A 17,710-nucleotide genomic window follows, 5' to 3' on the forward strand; every position below is an offset into this window, starting at 1 on the left:
CATTTAAGTACATATTCTCCCCATAAATCCATGAGCCAGCTCAGACTAGATTTACACAATGTAAATTGTATTTCTTTTAAAAAAGTTGTTTGTATCCATTGATATTTCTAGATATACTGATGTTTTGTACTATGTACAGAAACCTCTACAAATTCACCTTGTAGAATTAACATATAACTGCCCACTACTGACCATTATGCTAACATTTTGTCAGGGTACACTGACGATACGTGATTTTTGTTTTCATTTATCACATGGGAACTTTGCAGAAACTGAAAGAAAATGAGGCGAAGATTGCCCAGATGGAGCAAGAGCGACTGAAGAACGTCCCTCCAGAAACCGCCAAAGAAATCAACAGTCTCTACGACAGAGTGGTAAGCAGAAACTCTATCATTTTTTTCTCTACTTTTTCTACAGAAGCAGTGACAGTCTTAAATTGCATCAGAAAGATTGTTCGTAAAGCTGAATATTTCAGCTTTAGGTTTAGTGCTTCATATATTGTTCAATCCTTTAATGATGAGGATGGTGTTTTCAAACAGTCTTGTAAACTGACAAATGTTTCTGAGTTCCTGCATGGTCTAATATACTAGGCTAATTTTGGATTTGCAACATGGCCTACATATGCTACAAATCCAGATGTCTCCAAGAGACATATATCCCCGATACCTTTTTTTTTTTCTTCACAGGGTAATCACCTCTCTCTGTTGAAGCTGCTGTTGATACTATATATGAAGAGTTTGATTGCAAAATGGGATAAGTGCAGTTTTTTAACATTTTCCAGTAAATCCGTCATTTGATAAACCAAAATAAAACCTTTCCGGAGATACATGTACCTCACTTGTAACATTACAAAGAATATTCTGACGCTTAAAGTTGTGATAAGAAATATCACATATTTTCTTTCTTTCTTTTTTTTTTCATTTCATTTACATTTCATTTTTTTTTTTTCATTTTTTTTTTCTTTTTTTTTCATTAATATTTTTAACAGCTTTTATAAAAAAAAAATGTCTCAATTTAAAAGAAATGGAGTTAAGTTGTTTTGCTATCAAACTCTTCTTATCACTTTGATGCACTCTTTTGGAGATAGGACATTTGTTGAACAAGAAGGCCCTAGGTAGATGGAAAGAGTCACAAGTCAATCCAAGTAAACAACTGTCACTTTACTCTCTCTTTCTCTGTTTGAACAACAGAGGGAGCTAGAGAAGGAACGCGATGCAGCCCAAAAAGAGGCAATTGCCAAAGCAGCTGAGGCCAACAAGATGAGTGTGGATTTTGCTAGCACGCAGAAGTTTCTTGAGAAGGAACGCGAAATCAACAAGAACAGTCAGGTAAGAATTTACACCCCCTCTCAATTTCTCTTGAAATACTATTCTTAATTATTTTAAAGGACATTGGGATATTCTTTGTGTTAGTGTCATAAACACAACACAGCTTACTTGGTCTTTCATTTAAAAAAAAGAAAAAGAAAATGATTCATTGGATAATCCTTTGTGTTCTAAGTTTGTAAGTATTGTTTGAAATCATAAATCTTACTGCCAACTGCTCAGTCATTTGAATTGTGATTGAAGCATTATTCATTGCCCTGTATACTGAACTATGAATGTGTTACAATAAATTTGAAAAAATATAGGAGTGCATGTTTAATAAAAAAAATTTGATTCTATTTGTGATTATGTGTGTGTGTTTCAATTTTTTTTTTCTCTTTGAGGCTGGATATGTATCTAACAGGTGGTGTTGTATGATTTGCCAGTAAGTTCTAGGTTATTTTGTCAGAAGTTTGATGTCTTTGCCTCATTATGTGAAATACATATGAACAAAAAAAAAAAAAAAAATGCGCAACCTACAATAATGGCGTAACAAGGCGGCATTGCTGATGCTGCCAATCAGCTTTTAACATTTCATTTGTAATAGCTGCAATGATGGAAAGACACCAAGATGACAACTGATTTATATGTGTAAGAGGGGTGTAAAGTTTGCATGGTTCTGCTCATTTTTGGGATGGTCCTGAGGCATTCTCTTCTTCTCTTTCAGGCAACACTGAAGAAGAAAATGGCAGAGAAAGACAAGCACGAGAAAGACATGATAGCGGCCACGGAGAAGAAATACAATGATCGACTGAACGAGAACAAGCAGCGGATAACAACACTGGAGAAGAAGCTGAAAGAAATGGCGGCTGCGGGGGCTGTTGGCGCAAAAGCTGGCGGAGGTGCAAAGGTAAGAATCTCCTTGATTCGGTGTACAATGCAGGGATCATAAGTTTTCATGCTTGGGGATGAAGGAAATAGATGAATTCAAAAGTGGATAGACACAGGTTCACACAGCAACCTGGTATACTAAAATATGGTGTACTAACTACAATATTGTACAGATGTAAACATACATAATGAGTCTAACAGGTGCTATGTGGAATGGACCTCTCTGTATCAATGTGCTACATAGTTTGTATTACTGATACACCTCATGAGTGGAAAGTATCAACATTTTACAACATCATCAGAGTGTGTAATTATTATGAGGATGGCTTTCCCTGTTTGTGGTGTCTTTAACCTGTTGAGGATGGGCTAATTTTGCTACAACATGTATTTCCCATAGACCCCTTCCCGAGTATACTCTGGACTCGTTTTCAATTGGTTAAGCTGTCACTGTTGCTTTTGTGTGCAGAAAACATGTCAAACATAGTTCTGTCTTCAAAGCGTACTTTAGGACATTCGATCGACAAATTTTTGATTATTGGTTTTATGTATAAATCTTTTAAAACTGCATATTACATTTTTTGAAAGTGTATGGATCAATAGACTTTGACTCAGCAAATAATTATGCAATATGCAGTCCAAAAACATTTTTCAGAGAACTGTAGCCTACATTGCCAACATGTCCATACACATTGAGCAGGTTCCTATGTTAGCTCTGTGTTTCTGCTTGTGGTATCCCACCAGACGGACGCCAAGACGGAGAAGAAACTTCAGATGCTGCAGGAACAGAACACAAACCTCAAGAAGCAGCTGCAGGAAGAGGTGGCCAAGTACAAGCAGCTGGAGAAGGACATGAAGGAGGCCAAGGCAGCGGGAGCTGGAGATGTGAGTTTGCTCCCAAAATTTCTGATAATGAAAACAGAGTAACACATCAGAATAACCCTAAAAGTATTCCCCAACAAGTGTGATTATCATTATGTATAAATGTGTATGTCTATTAATTCATTTCTTTTTGACATCTTCTGTTTTGCCAGCTCTTTGATACAAACCCAATAACATCATAACTAAATTATCACAAATCAGTAATTCCAGAGTGAGGCTAACCAGCCATTTTCATAATTACTTGCCCCTGCCGACTTCGCTCACACTTCTAATATGAAGAAACCCTTTCCACCATAAATCTTGGGAGTATTAAAGAACTGTGTTTCCATGTTGATTGAGAGGTAATTTGCACCTTTGCTCGCCAAAATGGTGCTGTCCCATTGAGTATTTCAGCAAGCTCTTGTGCAGTTAATTCTACTTGAATATTCTGTCCTACATCTGCTGTTTCCAAGTGTATGTGGAAATACCCAGTTATTATGCTCAGTTGTATCTGGGAATACTCAATTAATGTTGGATTTAATCAGTAGTACTTGAATATACATCATTCTAATTTTGAAAAATTACTTAATAATAAGCATCAAAGAATAGTTGACAACAGGTGTAGGAAATCTATGAGACATTGGAGATGTAACTAAAGAAGAGAAAGTGAAATTAAAAAGGCAGATTCTCTATAAATATTAGTGAAATCTGAGTGCAATTATTCTTGGTTTTACTCAAGTTTGTAAACAATCTCTCAACATGTGGATCAACTTGAATATACAATGTCTTGGTTCCCATAGAAACAAGCTACTAAAAAGATTGAGAAGCAGATCAAGGACCTGGAGAAGAAACTGGAGATGGAGACGAAGAAACACGAGAGGGAAGCGAAGAAAGCCACGGAGCTGGACGCACAACTCAAAACCACCACAAAGGTACGTTGATTATTGCAGAGTCATTTCTATACACTATGGAAAAGGTAACAGACATAGATGGAAACACATTGCTCGGTCGTGATTTGGCAAAAAGGTGTATGTCTGCCGTTTTACAGCGACTACAAAGCCGAGAAAATCGACTTTAAAGTTTTGGCAGTTTCCTTGACCGTAAAAGCCACCTAAACTGTGCAACTCTCAGGGATTCAATTCCATGATTTAGTATACACTTCAAATTTCATTTCCTGATAATTTTCTTGCATCTAACTTTAAAGAATACTTCAGAATTAGCACTTTTAGCATGTTTAGAGACATACACCTTTTTGCCAAATCACGTTTACAGGGACTGCGACCCACGCTATTTTGGCAAAAAGGTGTATCTTCACATACACCGTAAGAAATCATGCATTTAACTTGGCAAAAAGGTGTATGTATAGAGATACACCTTTTTGCTAAATCACGTTTACAGGGACTGCGACCCACGCTATTTTGGCAAAAAGGTGTATCTTCACATACACCGTAAGAAATCATGCATTTAACTTGGCAAAAAGGTGTATGCATAGAGATACACCTTTTTGCCAAATCACGTTTACAGGGACTGCAACCCACGCTATTTTGGCAAAAAGGTGTATCTTCTCATGCACCGTGAGAAATCGTGCATTTAAGTTGGCAAAAAGGTGTATGTATAGAGATACACCTTTTTGCCAAATTAAACGATAACAAAATATACCAGAGATTTTGTAGGGAGAAGGGTGTATGTGAGACCATTTCTAATCAAATGTTAACTCTTGACAATCTTTACTTCATTATTACAAAAAGATTTAAAAAATAACAATAAAGAAAAATATCAGGATGCACAACTTGTTCATCAAACATAGAAAAATGTGCGCAAATTACAACTCACCCTAGAGTCTAAATATTAACAAAACATGGTCTCATGGATATGCATGGTTAAGGATTACAGCTGAAGAATTTTTCTTCTTCCTTCTCCTCCTTTTTTTTCCAAAAACTTCTACTTCCAATGAGATGATTCATCATATTTTTAGCTTTGTGCCCCTTTTTTTTGACAAAAGGTTCGTTTGTTTTCTCTACTGAATGCTTTAGCAAACAAAGAGGCAGTTGTTTGCACATCATGTATCTGTTCTTAAAAACGCAGTTATCATGCTGCTCCCAATTTTTGCAATAAATTCAATAAATGTGAAAATTCAGGTAGGATCATTTAACTGTTTGCATCCACTGAGCACTTTGAGCAGTACATCCAAGTATCATTTCCAAAGACAGGGACACATCTTTCTCTAGACCTTTGTGTGTAACTGCCACTAAATGTCTGTTAGGTAACAGCCCCATACGCATAGCGTAATGGGTAGCCGATCTTACAGTCACACAGCACACCATTACACTATGTACTAACTATACACAGCCCAGTCGCTGTACATGGTACGTCGCGACAGGGCTGTACGCGCGCGACCACCAACCACTAGGAGAGCGACGTAATCGTATTACGATAGCTTTGAATTTTGATACTTAACATCATTTTTGTCACCTCAAACTCAACGAGTATACTTTTCAATATTTACTCTACATCTGATGCTATCAGTATTCAAATGTACGCAATGAAACTTACCGAAATTGATCATCATATCCAGCATGTCCACACGGTACAAAATCTTTCACGCCAGGCCTAACTATACACAGCCCAGTCGCTGTATGGTACGTCGCGACGTACATTGCCATGTACAGCGACTGGGCTGTGTATAGTTAGGCCTGGCGTGAAAGATTGTGTACGGTGTGGACATGCTGGATATGATGATCAATTCCGGTAAGTTTCATTGCGTACATTTGAATACTGATAGCATAAGATGTAGAGTAAATATTGAAAAGTATACTCGTTGAGTTTGAGGTGACAAAAATGATGTTAAGTATCAAAATTCAAAGCTATCGTAATACGATTACGTCGCTCTCCTAGTGGTTGGTGGTCGCGCGCGTACAGCCCTGTCGCGACGTACCATGTACAGCGACTGGGCTGTGTATAGTTAACTATGTACAGGCTTCTACATGCAGTGCACAGCACGGACAGTGCAGGGATCACTGTCATTTTGAAGCGTAGAGAACTCTCATCCCACAGCCACACTTGCCGGAAAAGCTGTCATTTCAACAGAAATGCTAGATTTTACGAATCTGCGCATCTAATGGCATAGAAGTGGCCATAGAAGTCTAGGACAAACGTTAGATCTGAACTTCTAGATATTAGGTTCTATCTACTCACCAACTAGCAACAAGGAGAAACTTCTGCAGTGCAACGGGCTGCCAGTTTTAAGTCAGGAGCATGGCCCGCCACCGCACCGACCGGTGAAACGGTACACATACATGCCAGCAGCACGTATAAACAACAGAGTATATAATATACACAGAGTATAAAAGATACACCTTTCTGCCTTATCATACTTCGCAACTATAATTCATGATTCATTCGGCAGATGGATGTATCTAAAGATACACCTATCTGCCAAATCTTTAAGCGCTCCCCAGCGTGCACGGTTAGAGGTGTATCTAGAGATACACCCTTTTGCCAAATCATGTAGTTCTCTATCCTGGTACGTCATTGTACGTCAAGGGTGTATGTAAAGATACACCCTTTTGCCTAATCAAAAGCAGGAAAATTGATAAAATAATACAGAGATAGCCCCAAGTATCTCGGAAACAAATGATCGATGACTTATGAAAGTTGGTCACATGAAAATTTCGGCATCGAAAACCCCCCAAATGGTAAAAACCAAAAACATGATATTTTTCAGACATACACCTTTTTGCCAAATCACGACCGTGCTCCTAAGATAACACCCCTGGGGTCCGTTTCATGAAAGTCTTAAGAGAGACTTTCTCTCTCCTAAGTCATACTTAGGAGAGACTTTGCTAAAAACCGTTTCATGAAAAAGCTATCGCATAAAGCTATCACATAAACTCAGACTTAGGAGAGACTTTTTCTACAAACCATTTCATGAACGAAGCTAGCACATAAAGTCTCTCCTAACTTGGCAAAGCTATCACATAAATCTAGGAGTGGTCAGGAGCACTCCTAAGTTTATGTGATAGCTTTTTGAGAGTCATTGTATCAAACTTTTTTCTCATTTTTGGAGTAATTGACCCCAAATTTGGCATGTGTGACCACTGTCAAAGGTAGATGTGCAAGACATCTTTTTCGTTAATATCGCGTAATGCTTTGCCATGGCAACGACATATTTTCATAAAAATCATACAAATTATTGTGGATTACACTACTACACTCAGTTTTAAAGCAATGCAGTTGAAATTCAGCATAGAATCAGATCAATGTAATGTGTAGTTGTGCAAGACGCTTTTTTCCCTGTGTGGATGTGAAGAAATCTGTTGCCATGGCAACAACAGTTTTTTCCTATACCAATCATACAAAGAAATATGTGGATTGATCTAACTTCGTATAGTTTTTTAGCATTTGACCTAAATTTTGGCACATGTGACCGCTACAGTATGTAGATGTGCAAAACTAATCTTTTGTTGATGTTGAACAATGCGTTGCCATGGTAACAGCATTTTTTTTTCACTTAAAAGCATCTAAAATATTGTGAATTCAGATAAATTTGTCTTTGAGCAATGGCTTGAAATTTGGCACATGTGACCGGTATAGTACGTAGATGTGCAAACTTCATTTTTCGTCATTGTTGAACAATGCGTTGCCATGGTAACAACAGACTTTGAATAAAAAGCATACAAAACTATTGTGGATTCAGCCATCTCCCTCAGCTTTTGAGCATTTGGCTTGAAATTTGGCACATGTGACCACTATGCTATGCAGTTGTGCAAACTTCAATCTTTCATATATAGATATGGAACATTGTGTTGCCATGGTAACAACATTTTCAATGAATATAATACAAAAAATTTGTGGATTCAGTTTACTCCTTCAGTATTTGAGCATTTTACTTGAAATTTGGCACATGAGACTGCTAAAGTACATTGACTGATGTGCGAATTTCTTCTTTGATCGTTGTCAATGTGTTGCCATGGTAACAGAGTATTTTGAATGAAAATCATATAAAAATACTGTGGATTCAGCTAACTTCCTCAGCTTTTGAGCATTTGACTTGATATTTGACACATGTGACAGTCATAATATGTATTTGTGCAAACCTTTCTTTCAAATTTTCTTCCATTAATATTGGACAGTGTGTTGCCATGGTAACATCATTTTTTAATGAAAATCATAGGACTTACCAGCTTATTCATCCAACTCCCTCAGTTTTTGAGCACTTGATTTGCGATACGTAATTATGACACATAATTTAATGACGAACAGATTTTTTTAATAAACAAAACATGACTTTATTCTATGTTGAACAATGCGTTCCCATGGTAACAACTTTTTATAAAAAATAAAACCGTATAAAGTTAGTGCTGGTTGAACGAACTCCCTCAGTTGGAGGTGGGGGTAAAAATCACAATGAGTGATAGTTCAAGTTTCTGCAGGTATTCATGGTTTCATACTTGGATTTGATTTTACTCATCAATTGCCACAATTGAAACACATTTCATTTAAAGATGCATAATGATAAGCGCCGATAATGATTCAATTATTTAATTCATTCACCACTATCAATTTCATACTCATTAACCCTATTAAGCCCAAGCTATTTTGACCCTTCCCAGGCCCAAGGGGGGGGGGGGGGGGCACATTGTGCCCCCCTATATAACTTTGTTATTGTTTGATGTCTCATCGTCATATCTAGCACATGGGTAGAGCAACTCATACTCTACATGACTGCATACTTGAGTTGTTTCAAGGTCACCCATAGAGGGCGCTATTTATCAAAATATAAAGAAATACATAGGAAATATGCTAAAAACATGATTTTTTTGTATAATTTCTTTATCCCCAGTATATATGTCTTATCATAGACCAATATTTTTCATATTTGCCACAAATGATGTGCAAGTCAAAGCTGATTATTTGTTATGGTTGAAATTTCTCAAGGTCACCACATGGGGGCGCTATTCATAACAAAATAAAGAAATACATTATGAGACCTATGATGTATTGTTTGGGATAGGTACATGCATAGTAATCATATTTCATATTCCCATAATATTGGAATTTTAAGTTTGCAGATTGATAATGTGATAAACAAATGATATTAGAGGTATAACTTGGGTGAAGGAATCAAAATGACACAAATAGAACGTCAATCTTTGGAAAATACTGTTATTTTCAAGCATCTCTATTATATCTATTGTTTTATGCTGTTGGCACAGAAAAACAAAGGAAATAATAGGAAAAACATTTCAAGGCCATAATTACTTCACATTCTGCTTCTTCAGCAAATTTCAGCCAAGAAACGCCCATTTCATACATTATAATATTGTAAATTTGAATTGGAATAGAAAAATACGCAAAAATCTGACTGAGATGGTTGTCAGTTTATGGTTGCCATGGCAACCAGCAATATCAAATATAGCTAAATTATATATCAAAACGTTTGGAATAAGATTTTAGGAAAAGTCACCAAATTTGGTTAAAATTGGATAAAGGGCGAAGGAGTGGCGAATGAAAATCTGGTAGGGGGGGGGCACAATGTGCCCCCCCCCCCTTGGGCTTTATAGGGTTAATATTAGTTCTACACAATTTAACTACATGTCATGTGACAGATTATGTAACTGCAGAAACTATTGAAACAGTTGTTGCTGTCAAATTTTCATATTCTGGTTGCCTGATTCATTGGAAAATCTGATCTTGAAAACATGTATTTCATTATTCAATATCGTCATAATCACAGCACAATTATCATAACCACAATGATGATACTGGTAAGAGTCTTTGTGAAATTATTATCACTCACAGTATTTTCTGGTATTACACTCTACTTCATTTCTACATAATAAGTTATTCTTAATTATATCTTTCTGATCAAATTATAATTGCCCGCATAGATATAATTTTCTAACTTGGTTACATAAAGTTTGCCGTCACACTCCTGGAAACAATAACAAAAATAATGCACTGCAACGTTCACTGATGTATTTATGTTTGGATCACTTATACCTCAACACATCTTTCATAATCATTTGAAATATTTTCATGGTTTATTAATCAAATTGTGAAAGCAGCTGAACTTCAAGCAATTCTATCATTGCAAATATTTGGTAAGCATACAATGATATGTGTTGCAATCCACTGTTTTTGCACTCTGAGGTTCCCTACATCAGAATACTAATTATGATAATAGTACTAATAATCTGCTGCACAATAGCTTTTATTCATCAAAGCAATCAGAAATCAGACTGTTATGTGCTGACAGAGATTTGCATTTGTCCATTTTAAAATGGTTTCTTCCACTTTACTATAAATCTTCTTTTTGGTTTTTTTTTTAATCTTTTTTTTATTTATTTATTTATTCTTTTTAGTGTGCTTCGATTCACCCGTTTGCTTTTCACCGACTTTTTTGCATGCTTAGCTGTTCTGTTTTGTTTTGCAATGCATTTGTTTCTCTTTTCTTCTAAGGGGGATTTGTCTCATTTCTGGTTTTGGTTAATGCCTGGCAAAGCACTTATGCCATCACCAATGGACTCATCTATGACAAAACTTTGAGTGAAGTTCAGCAGTCAAACTGCAATAGTCTGATTGTAGCTTCATATCTAACACTGCAATTGTGACTCTGCATCACAAAACCCCCAAAAAGTCACAAAAAGTCACCAAACATGGATTTCTGGTTAAAGGGATGGTGTAGTTTTGGTTGAGACCTGGTTTCAGATTTTTTTTTGTGTGTGTGTGATATAATGAGAAACCTCTTCTGAAATATGAAAGGGCACATAATTCCAAGAAGAATTCAATGTTTACTTGATGAAATTGGTTTTGAAATGGCTGAAATATGCAAAATAAAGCGATTCCTAATAAAAGGTGGAACCAACCTTTCATTAGAATCGCTTTTACTTTGTTTTACTTTGTTTTCGGATGTCTCAGCCATTTAAAAATCGATTTTCATCAAATGAACTTTGAATTCCTCTGAGAATGGTATGCTCTGTAGCACTTCATTAGTGGTTTCTTAGTATCTTCCAAAAAGTTAAAAGCTCAATCCTCTTTCTGAAAGAGCAGACTCTAAGATTTAAAATGATGTACAACTCAATTCAGATGGACTCTCCTAACCTATTTGTATATTAGAAAAGCACAACCTCTGCAAACTCATAATCCTTTCCATGTTAGTTCCGACTTCCAGTTGTTTTGCTGGTTGTGAAACATTGATGTGTATACTACGTAAAAGATTACAGCCGAAATAATTAATGAAATCATCGTGATGTTCATATTATTTCACACTGTATTTTACAAATGAATAATTTCATTCTTTCAGAATGGTCCGTTATAATGAGGAAGAGATAGTCGTAAAAAGGATCACGAATTCAACCATGTCGTGTACCTTTCAAGGACACATGTACAAAATGCGAAGAGATTTTGGGGAGAAAAATACAAAATGCATTTTCAACCCCTGCTGGTGCAAACATCATGGAATACAGCCTAAATAATTAATAATGTAATCATCGCGATCCCGCTGGGCGCACACAGCGTAAAATAAGTTTAATAATGCATGTTACTCTGCTTGCACCCATGTTCAGAAAAAAAGTAACACATGTTTTTAATACAATGTGATTTTGTTTATTAAAATTTTATACTGTGTTTCACAAATGATATTTTCATTCTTTCAGAATGGTTCAATACACGAGGAAGAGATACGTGTAGAAAGGATTACGAATTCAACCCTGCCGTGCACTTTTCGAGAAGGCATGCACAACAAACGCGAAGAGATTTTTCAGAAGAAAAACAAAGAACGCGTTTTCAACCCCTTCTTTTTTTTTTTTATTCTTTTGGTATCAACTCACAAATGATTCCTTTTTATCCTTTCTCAATAATAATGATCCATTTACTTGTGTAATAACAACACAAAGACTGCTCATAAGTTTGATTGCTTGGTATATGTGACTCCATGCTTATGTTTTCTTTGTTTTTAGTGCGTACGGTTATAACGAGGAACCGGTTATAACGAGGCAATATTGGCGGTCCCACGGACCTCGTTATAACGGGGTTTCACTGTATATACATTGATTTTGAAAGATTACATTCATATATATATATATATATATATATATTTACAGCCGTAAAAACTATCATATGTTGCATTCAACCTGTCTGCATCACCCTCGGCAAGCTCCATGCCTTGAGAGTCTATATGAAAGAAAAAAGAAATACAAATATGGAAAAACAAATATTGGTTACATACTGAAATTCTATGACACGCCATTCATCCCCTCTGCCTGACATTATACAGAGTGTTAAATATGTGGGCTTACAGTTGAATGAATACACACACGACTGGCACACATATCATTACACAGAACTACTTTTCAGCAATTTCTTATACAGTATATTAGAAACAGTTTAACAGCATCTACGAAAAAAAACTAAGAAAATCGTCTGGGATGTCATACACAAGAATTAGTGTAGCAGATTCTTCCTGATAACAAAAAAGGTGTGACACAGACTCAAAATGAGAATGTGATTGTGACTTTAAACACTCGTCTGACAGAACGTTATACATTCATGACTTTTTAAAAAGGATTGTAACTTATGTCAGGCAAGCTGGGGGTTCCAAAATAAACAGAAAGATGATTCAATGGGTTATGCAATAAATCAGCTGCATTGCTATGTCAGTGCGTTAATCAACTAATGTAAGCCGTACTGAATTCCCAATTGTGGCTGATATAGACATAAACATTAAATCAACTCCCAACTGGGGTGTATAAATGCACTAATTTCTTCATTTCTCGTATGGAACAGTTCACATATAGAGGTGACATTGTTTGTCCACCAAGTCTACAATAATTGCTAAAATAAGAAAGACCGAATTACCTGTAACTGATATGTCATCAACAGAGGTTGCCCTTTTTCAACTGTTATTCAAGTTGTTTATTTTGTAAAATCTTTATACCTTCAAGTTTAATTTGAGAAAAGCATACCTGTGTTCTGTCGTAGATAAGATGCTGCTATACAGTTTGTAGTCCAATTGTAGTCTGACTCTGACCTGGGTGAAGTTCAGCTGCAGTTGTCTGTCCCAAGGCTTGGTGAGGTTCAGCTCTCTTCAGGCCTTTGGGTGTGCAAATTTAAGAACAGTTAAATACCATACAAACAGAAACATCGGATGCACAAATGGGATAGTTGGAAAATATTTGAGATGAGCGTACATCTTTATTAAAACAAGCAATAATAACAAAATGTTCATTAATGATTATCAATTTTGTAAGATATATTATGTGAACAACAAGTTGTAATTGCCAGTTTTCAAAGTTTGAATCACTATGTAATGAGCCCCTGTTAGCAAATTGTAAGAGTATGAGGTAATTTTAGTAATGAATGAGAGGGTAAATTAATAACAAGCATTCACTTTATTCAGTTGGCAGCAGAATTATTCACCCCCCTTGCATTATGGACACTATAGCAAAATAAATAACATTACAATTACTAAATCATATACAAGTGGTGAACAGATAGTTTATGACAAATGCCTACCTGATCAATAGTCTTTGATTTGCATATAGTTAGAAACTTTGATCATTCATGCATGAAGAGATAAGGTCCAGTGAGCACATTATGGTCATTTCAGACCTTTCTGTGATCACTGAAGCATGACGTGTTATGGTCTGATGATAACGATTAATTTCTTTTGTTTTTATGGAATTTTAAATAGTATCTTGCCATTCTATGCACAACTCTTAGCATTTCATTGGGTTATATTCATTTTGACATGACTTAAACTTTGAATTATTAATATCACGGCTAAACCTCTGTACAAACTCTATGGTGGCAACTTTCACTAGAAATGAGTTCATTTAGATATTTTTGTACAACGAAAAATGCCAATTGAAATATTAAGAATCCTACATCAAATTCCATCATATTGTGTCACCTATCAAAACATTGAGTGAACAAACCATATTCAACGAAGCATTTCAGTGATCACTGAAAGGACTGAAAATGACCATAAATGTGCTCATTGCACCATATCTCTTTATACATGAATGATCAAAGTTTGTAACTATATGCAAATCAAAGGCTACTGATCTGTTATTTACTTGTAGCAAACTATCTGATCACCACTTGTATGATTTAGAAATGATCTCAGTTATAATGTAATTCATTATGCCAGAGTGTCCAACATGCAAGAGAGGGGCTGAATAATTTTGCTGCCAACTGTAGATGATCAAGATAACATGATTTCTCAACTTGCTTCAATAGCTAAAAATAATCATTTAACACACCAAATGAAGATGGTGGAATATCCATGACACTGTCACTTGACTTTTCCATTTGCATCTTGCCCCCAGTCCTTAACTCTGAAGTGGATGAAGTTCACATGTTGTCTGGTCCTTGGCTGTTTGGAGTTTATTCAATATACAAGAACAGTTAATATCTTACAAACAAAACAATAGTGCAGGACATGGGACATTAGAAAGTATGTTAGAGATGGTTGCTTTGCCTTTGCTATAACAAGCTATAGCAATCAAATTGAAAAGCCCTACCATTGATTTTGAAAGAATGAATTCACTAGTATCTACTGATCCATAAGCTATAAATAGGACTTTTCACAGTTTAAAATGATTAGCTATGTCGAATATTCTTGTTTCAAACACTGTAAGAGCATAAGGTGGTTTTGATACTAGAAAAGGGAGAGGGTAAATAAACAATCATAGTAGGGCCTACATTATTAAGATAACGTGACTGCTAAAGTTTGTTTCAGGAGCTTGATACATGTAGACATGCAGGTACCCCCCCCCCTTCCATGAATTATCTCTTTTCAATTGGATCAGTATGTAATATTCTACAGATAGTGACATAAAAAATGCAAAAAACAGTTGTTTCTAGAAGGGTCACTATTCACTGGATAACAATGTTTGTTTTCAATTACCAAGATGGACATTACAGCAAACATTGTTTTCAATATTTCCTGTCTAACACTATTCAACTAAAAATCCAGAGACAATTTGATGTGCAAATGTAAATAATGTTGCAATTGTAGTATTTGAAAATATACAGATATGATGTCTGCTAAAATAGTATTATAAGCTAAAATACTTGCATTCTGTTGAAGGTGACCATGCTGGTAGATACATCGTAAGTCTCGACGAAGTTCAGTAGCAGTCTAGCTGTGGAGAAGATGGAAGTTCAGCAGTTTGGTTCTGTGTTCAGTGAAGTTCAGCAACTGACTCTGGGCTTTATTAGATGAAGAAGTCTGATTGTAGCAGTCTGACTGATGTTCCATATCTAACATTATAATTAAAAATGTGAATACAAAATAGAAAATGTGTTTTCAAACTGTTGTTTGATTATACAAGATTTTACACACAATATCTAGAATCTGCATGAAATTTGAAATCAGTTCACATGTTTTTGCAGTTTAAATATATAAAGGATCTTATATTATTATTTTTTTTTTTTGGGGGGGGGGGATGATTAAAAGACATAATACTAGTATTTGAGTTGTCTCAATTCAACATGTGTAAGCCTATAGTTTAGGGTATTATGACTTCTTGAGGTTCTAGATCTTGTCGCTAGGCATCCATGTTGCAAGGTCTACATCTACCTAAGATCTGGTAGGACCAGCTGTACTGTGGCTTCACATTCGGGTTGATCACAGTTACAGCCTGAGATGCAGCCACAGTCTGACTCTGATCATCAACTGTTGTCATGTCATCATCATCAGTTAAATTGCTAAAAGAAGTTGTGTAAGCGGTATTAGCATCGGAGTATGGACCTATAGAATCTACTAACTGCCTAGATAGATAGCACTATTAAGAAGACCTATTAACTTCCTTACTGATGAGTGATAGGCCTACTTATGTTAATGATAATATGTTTAAGAATATCAAGGCAAAGGGTCTAGTCTGGTTATACTTTTGGTATACACTGGTTAAGTAGTATCTAGGTCAGTAGGTGCTACTCAGGATCACTATACCACTGGATTCTAGATCTATAGACATCTGGTAGTATAGCAGTAGAATTCTAGAGGTTCCATGCCTATGAATTTAGTTAAACATCATTCTCTATCTTATTGTGACACATGCATTGCGATTACAGTGCTGTATGCACTTAGAATTGTTGAAGATAGCTTTCAAGTGTGAACCAAGATCTGAACCATGGTTTCCAATTCATATTCTGTGTAGACCTGGATCTACGTACTACTACTAGGCCCTACTATTACTACCGTACTTGATCTAGTTAGTCTAACCACTGTCGGACTCTCCAGATAGTACTACCGGCCCTAACCCCAGGGCACTCCCTGTTAGTTGTACCAGTACACAGTGCTTCGCGTTCGGGCTGGTCGCAGTTATAACCCCTAACCCCTAGTATTTTACAAGTTTTTGTTGTAGACCTATATTAGTAACGTTAGATAGTAACATTAGGACTTGTAAACGTAACAATGACCCAGGTAACGTACAGCTGGTTCTCTGTAGTGTAAATGCTAACGCTATAAGTTCACGTTAGGGCCTAAACTAAAAAACATTAGGCTTAGGCTAGGCCCATAATTCTGTTGGACAAAATAACCTGAGATTTTCTAGACTGAAAAAAAACCCCCAGATCTTTCCTGTCGATTTGACACAAAACAGAAAATTTGTATCACTTCTGAATACTATCCACACAGCTAGTGACAGTGTAATTATTCAATGTTAGACACGTCTTCAAAAATATAATATTAATAATAAAATGCAGACCAATTCTTTACTTATGAAATTACCGGTTTCTTCTTCGATCCCTTCACTATTCACGCCTTAAGTTACCTGCAATTCACCCATACATGAACAAATCGGGCAATTGCTCTCATGAAATATCTGCACGCTAAAAATCAACCCACAAACATTTCACTATTACTTGTAGAAGTTGTAGTAGCCCTAGACCCTACCATGCTAACATTAACAAACTACCTAACTCAGCTGGCCATTTGGTCATTCAAACAAACGGCGATGTGGCTACGTGGGACTATTGTGATAACGCTACTACCGTTAAGATTAGATCTACATCTAGCTAGCCCTTGGAGAATTGTAGAAGATTCGAACAAAAATATATCCAAATAATATCACATTATGAATCCACATGCATTACTTTTTAATTGCAGACAGCTTTAAATATACTCACTAATAGAAATATGTACTGGTAGCGGTGTAGAATGCAACTTAGCCTTCAGGATCTTGCCTCCGTCGTAGATCTGTTACCTCTGCGCTGTATACACTGTGTGTATACGTGCTATGTCTAGGTAGCGAGTGCTCACCGCATGTAACACAATAGGGAGAATACGTTAATGATATGCTAATGATATGTTAATTAGTATTACCCTCGAACATGACGATTGAAAGAATTAAAGTCTCTCATAGCTTAGGAGAGACTTCGTGAAATGGTTTTTACTTCTCTGTGAAAGTCTCTCCTAGCTTAAGAGCGGCTTGGCCATTTTAAGATTTATGTGATAGCTTTTATGTGATAGCTTCATGAAACGGACCCCAGTACTTGCGTTCATTCCATTATGTAAATATAGAATACCTAACATATGACAGTCTGATATTTGTAGAGGAGTATAATCTGCTGAATGATTATGGTCTTTACTTTGATACAAAATTTGTCCTTTTGGTATAAAAAAATATTTCACCCTGATAGTACTGTAT

At 36.0% G+C, this 17,710-nt stretch overlaps 1 protein-coding gene and 1 long non-coding RNA gene across 2 annotated transcripts in view; one reads left to right on the top strand and one right to left on the bottom strand.

Annotated features, from left to right (window-relative positions):
* LOC140230845 (uncharacterized) overlaps positions 1-17,710 on the top strand; it is a 50,250-nt gene that overhangs the window by 18,012 nt on the left and 14,528 nt on the right. Inside the window, exons 17-21 of the mRNA XM_072310993.1 lie at positions 270-374; positions 1,191-1,328; positions 2,032-2,214; positions 2,937-3,077; positions 3,854-3,985. Coding sequence (XP_072167094.1) covers positions 270-374; positions 1,191-1,328; positions 2,032-2,214; positions 2,937-3,077; positions 3,854-3,985 — 699 coding nt within the window. The remainder of the gene's footprint in view (positions 1-269; positions 375-1,190; positions 1,329-2,031; positions 2,215-2,936; positions 3,078-3,853; positions 3,986-17,710) is intronic.
* Positions 13,032-17,296, bottom strand: LOC140231317 (uncharacterized). The gene is made up of 4 exons (XR_011901432.1): positions 17,190-17,296; positions 15,136-15,320; positions 14,318-14,430; positions 13,032-13,146 (listed from the first exon to the last, which is right to left on the bottom strand). It is a non-coding gene; the product is annotated as an uncharacterized lncRNA (long non-coding RNA).

This window comes from Diadema setosum, chromosome 7, assembly GCF_964275005.1.
Source record: "Diadema setosum chromosome 7, eeDiaSeto1, whole genome shotgun sequence".
NCBI lineage: Eukaryota > Metazoa > Echinodermata > Echinoidea > Diadematoida > Diadematidae > Diadema > Diadema setosum.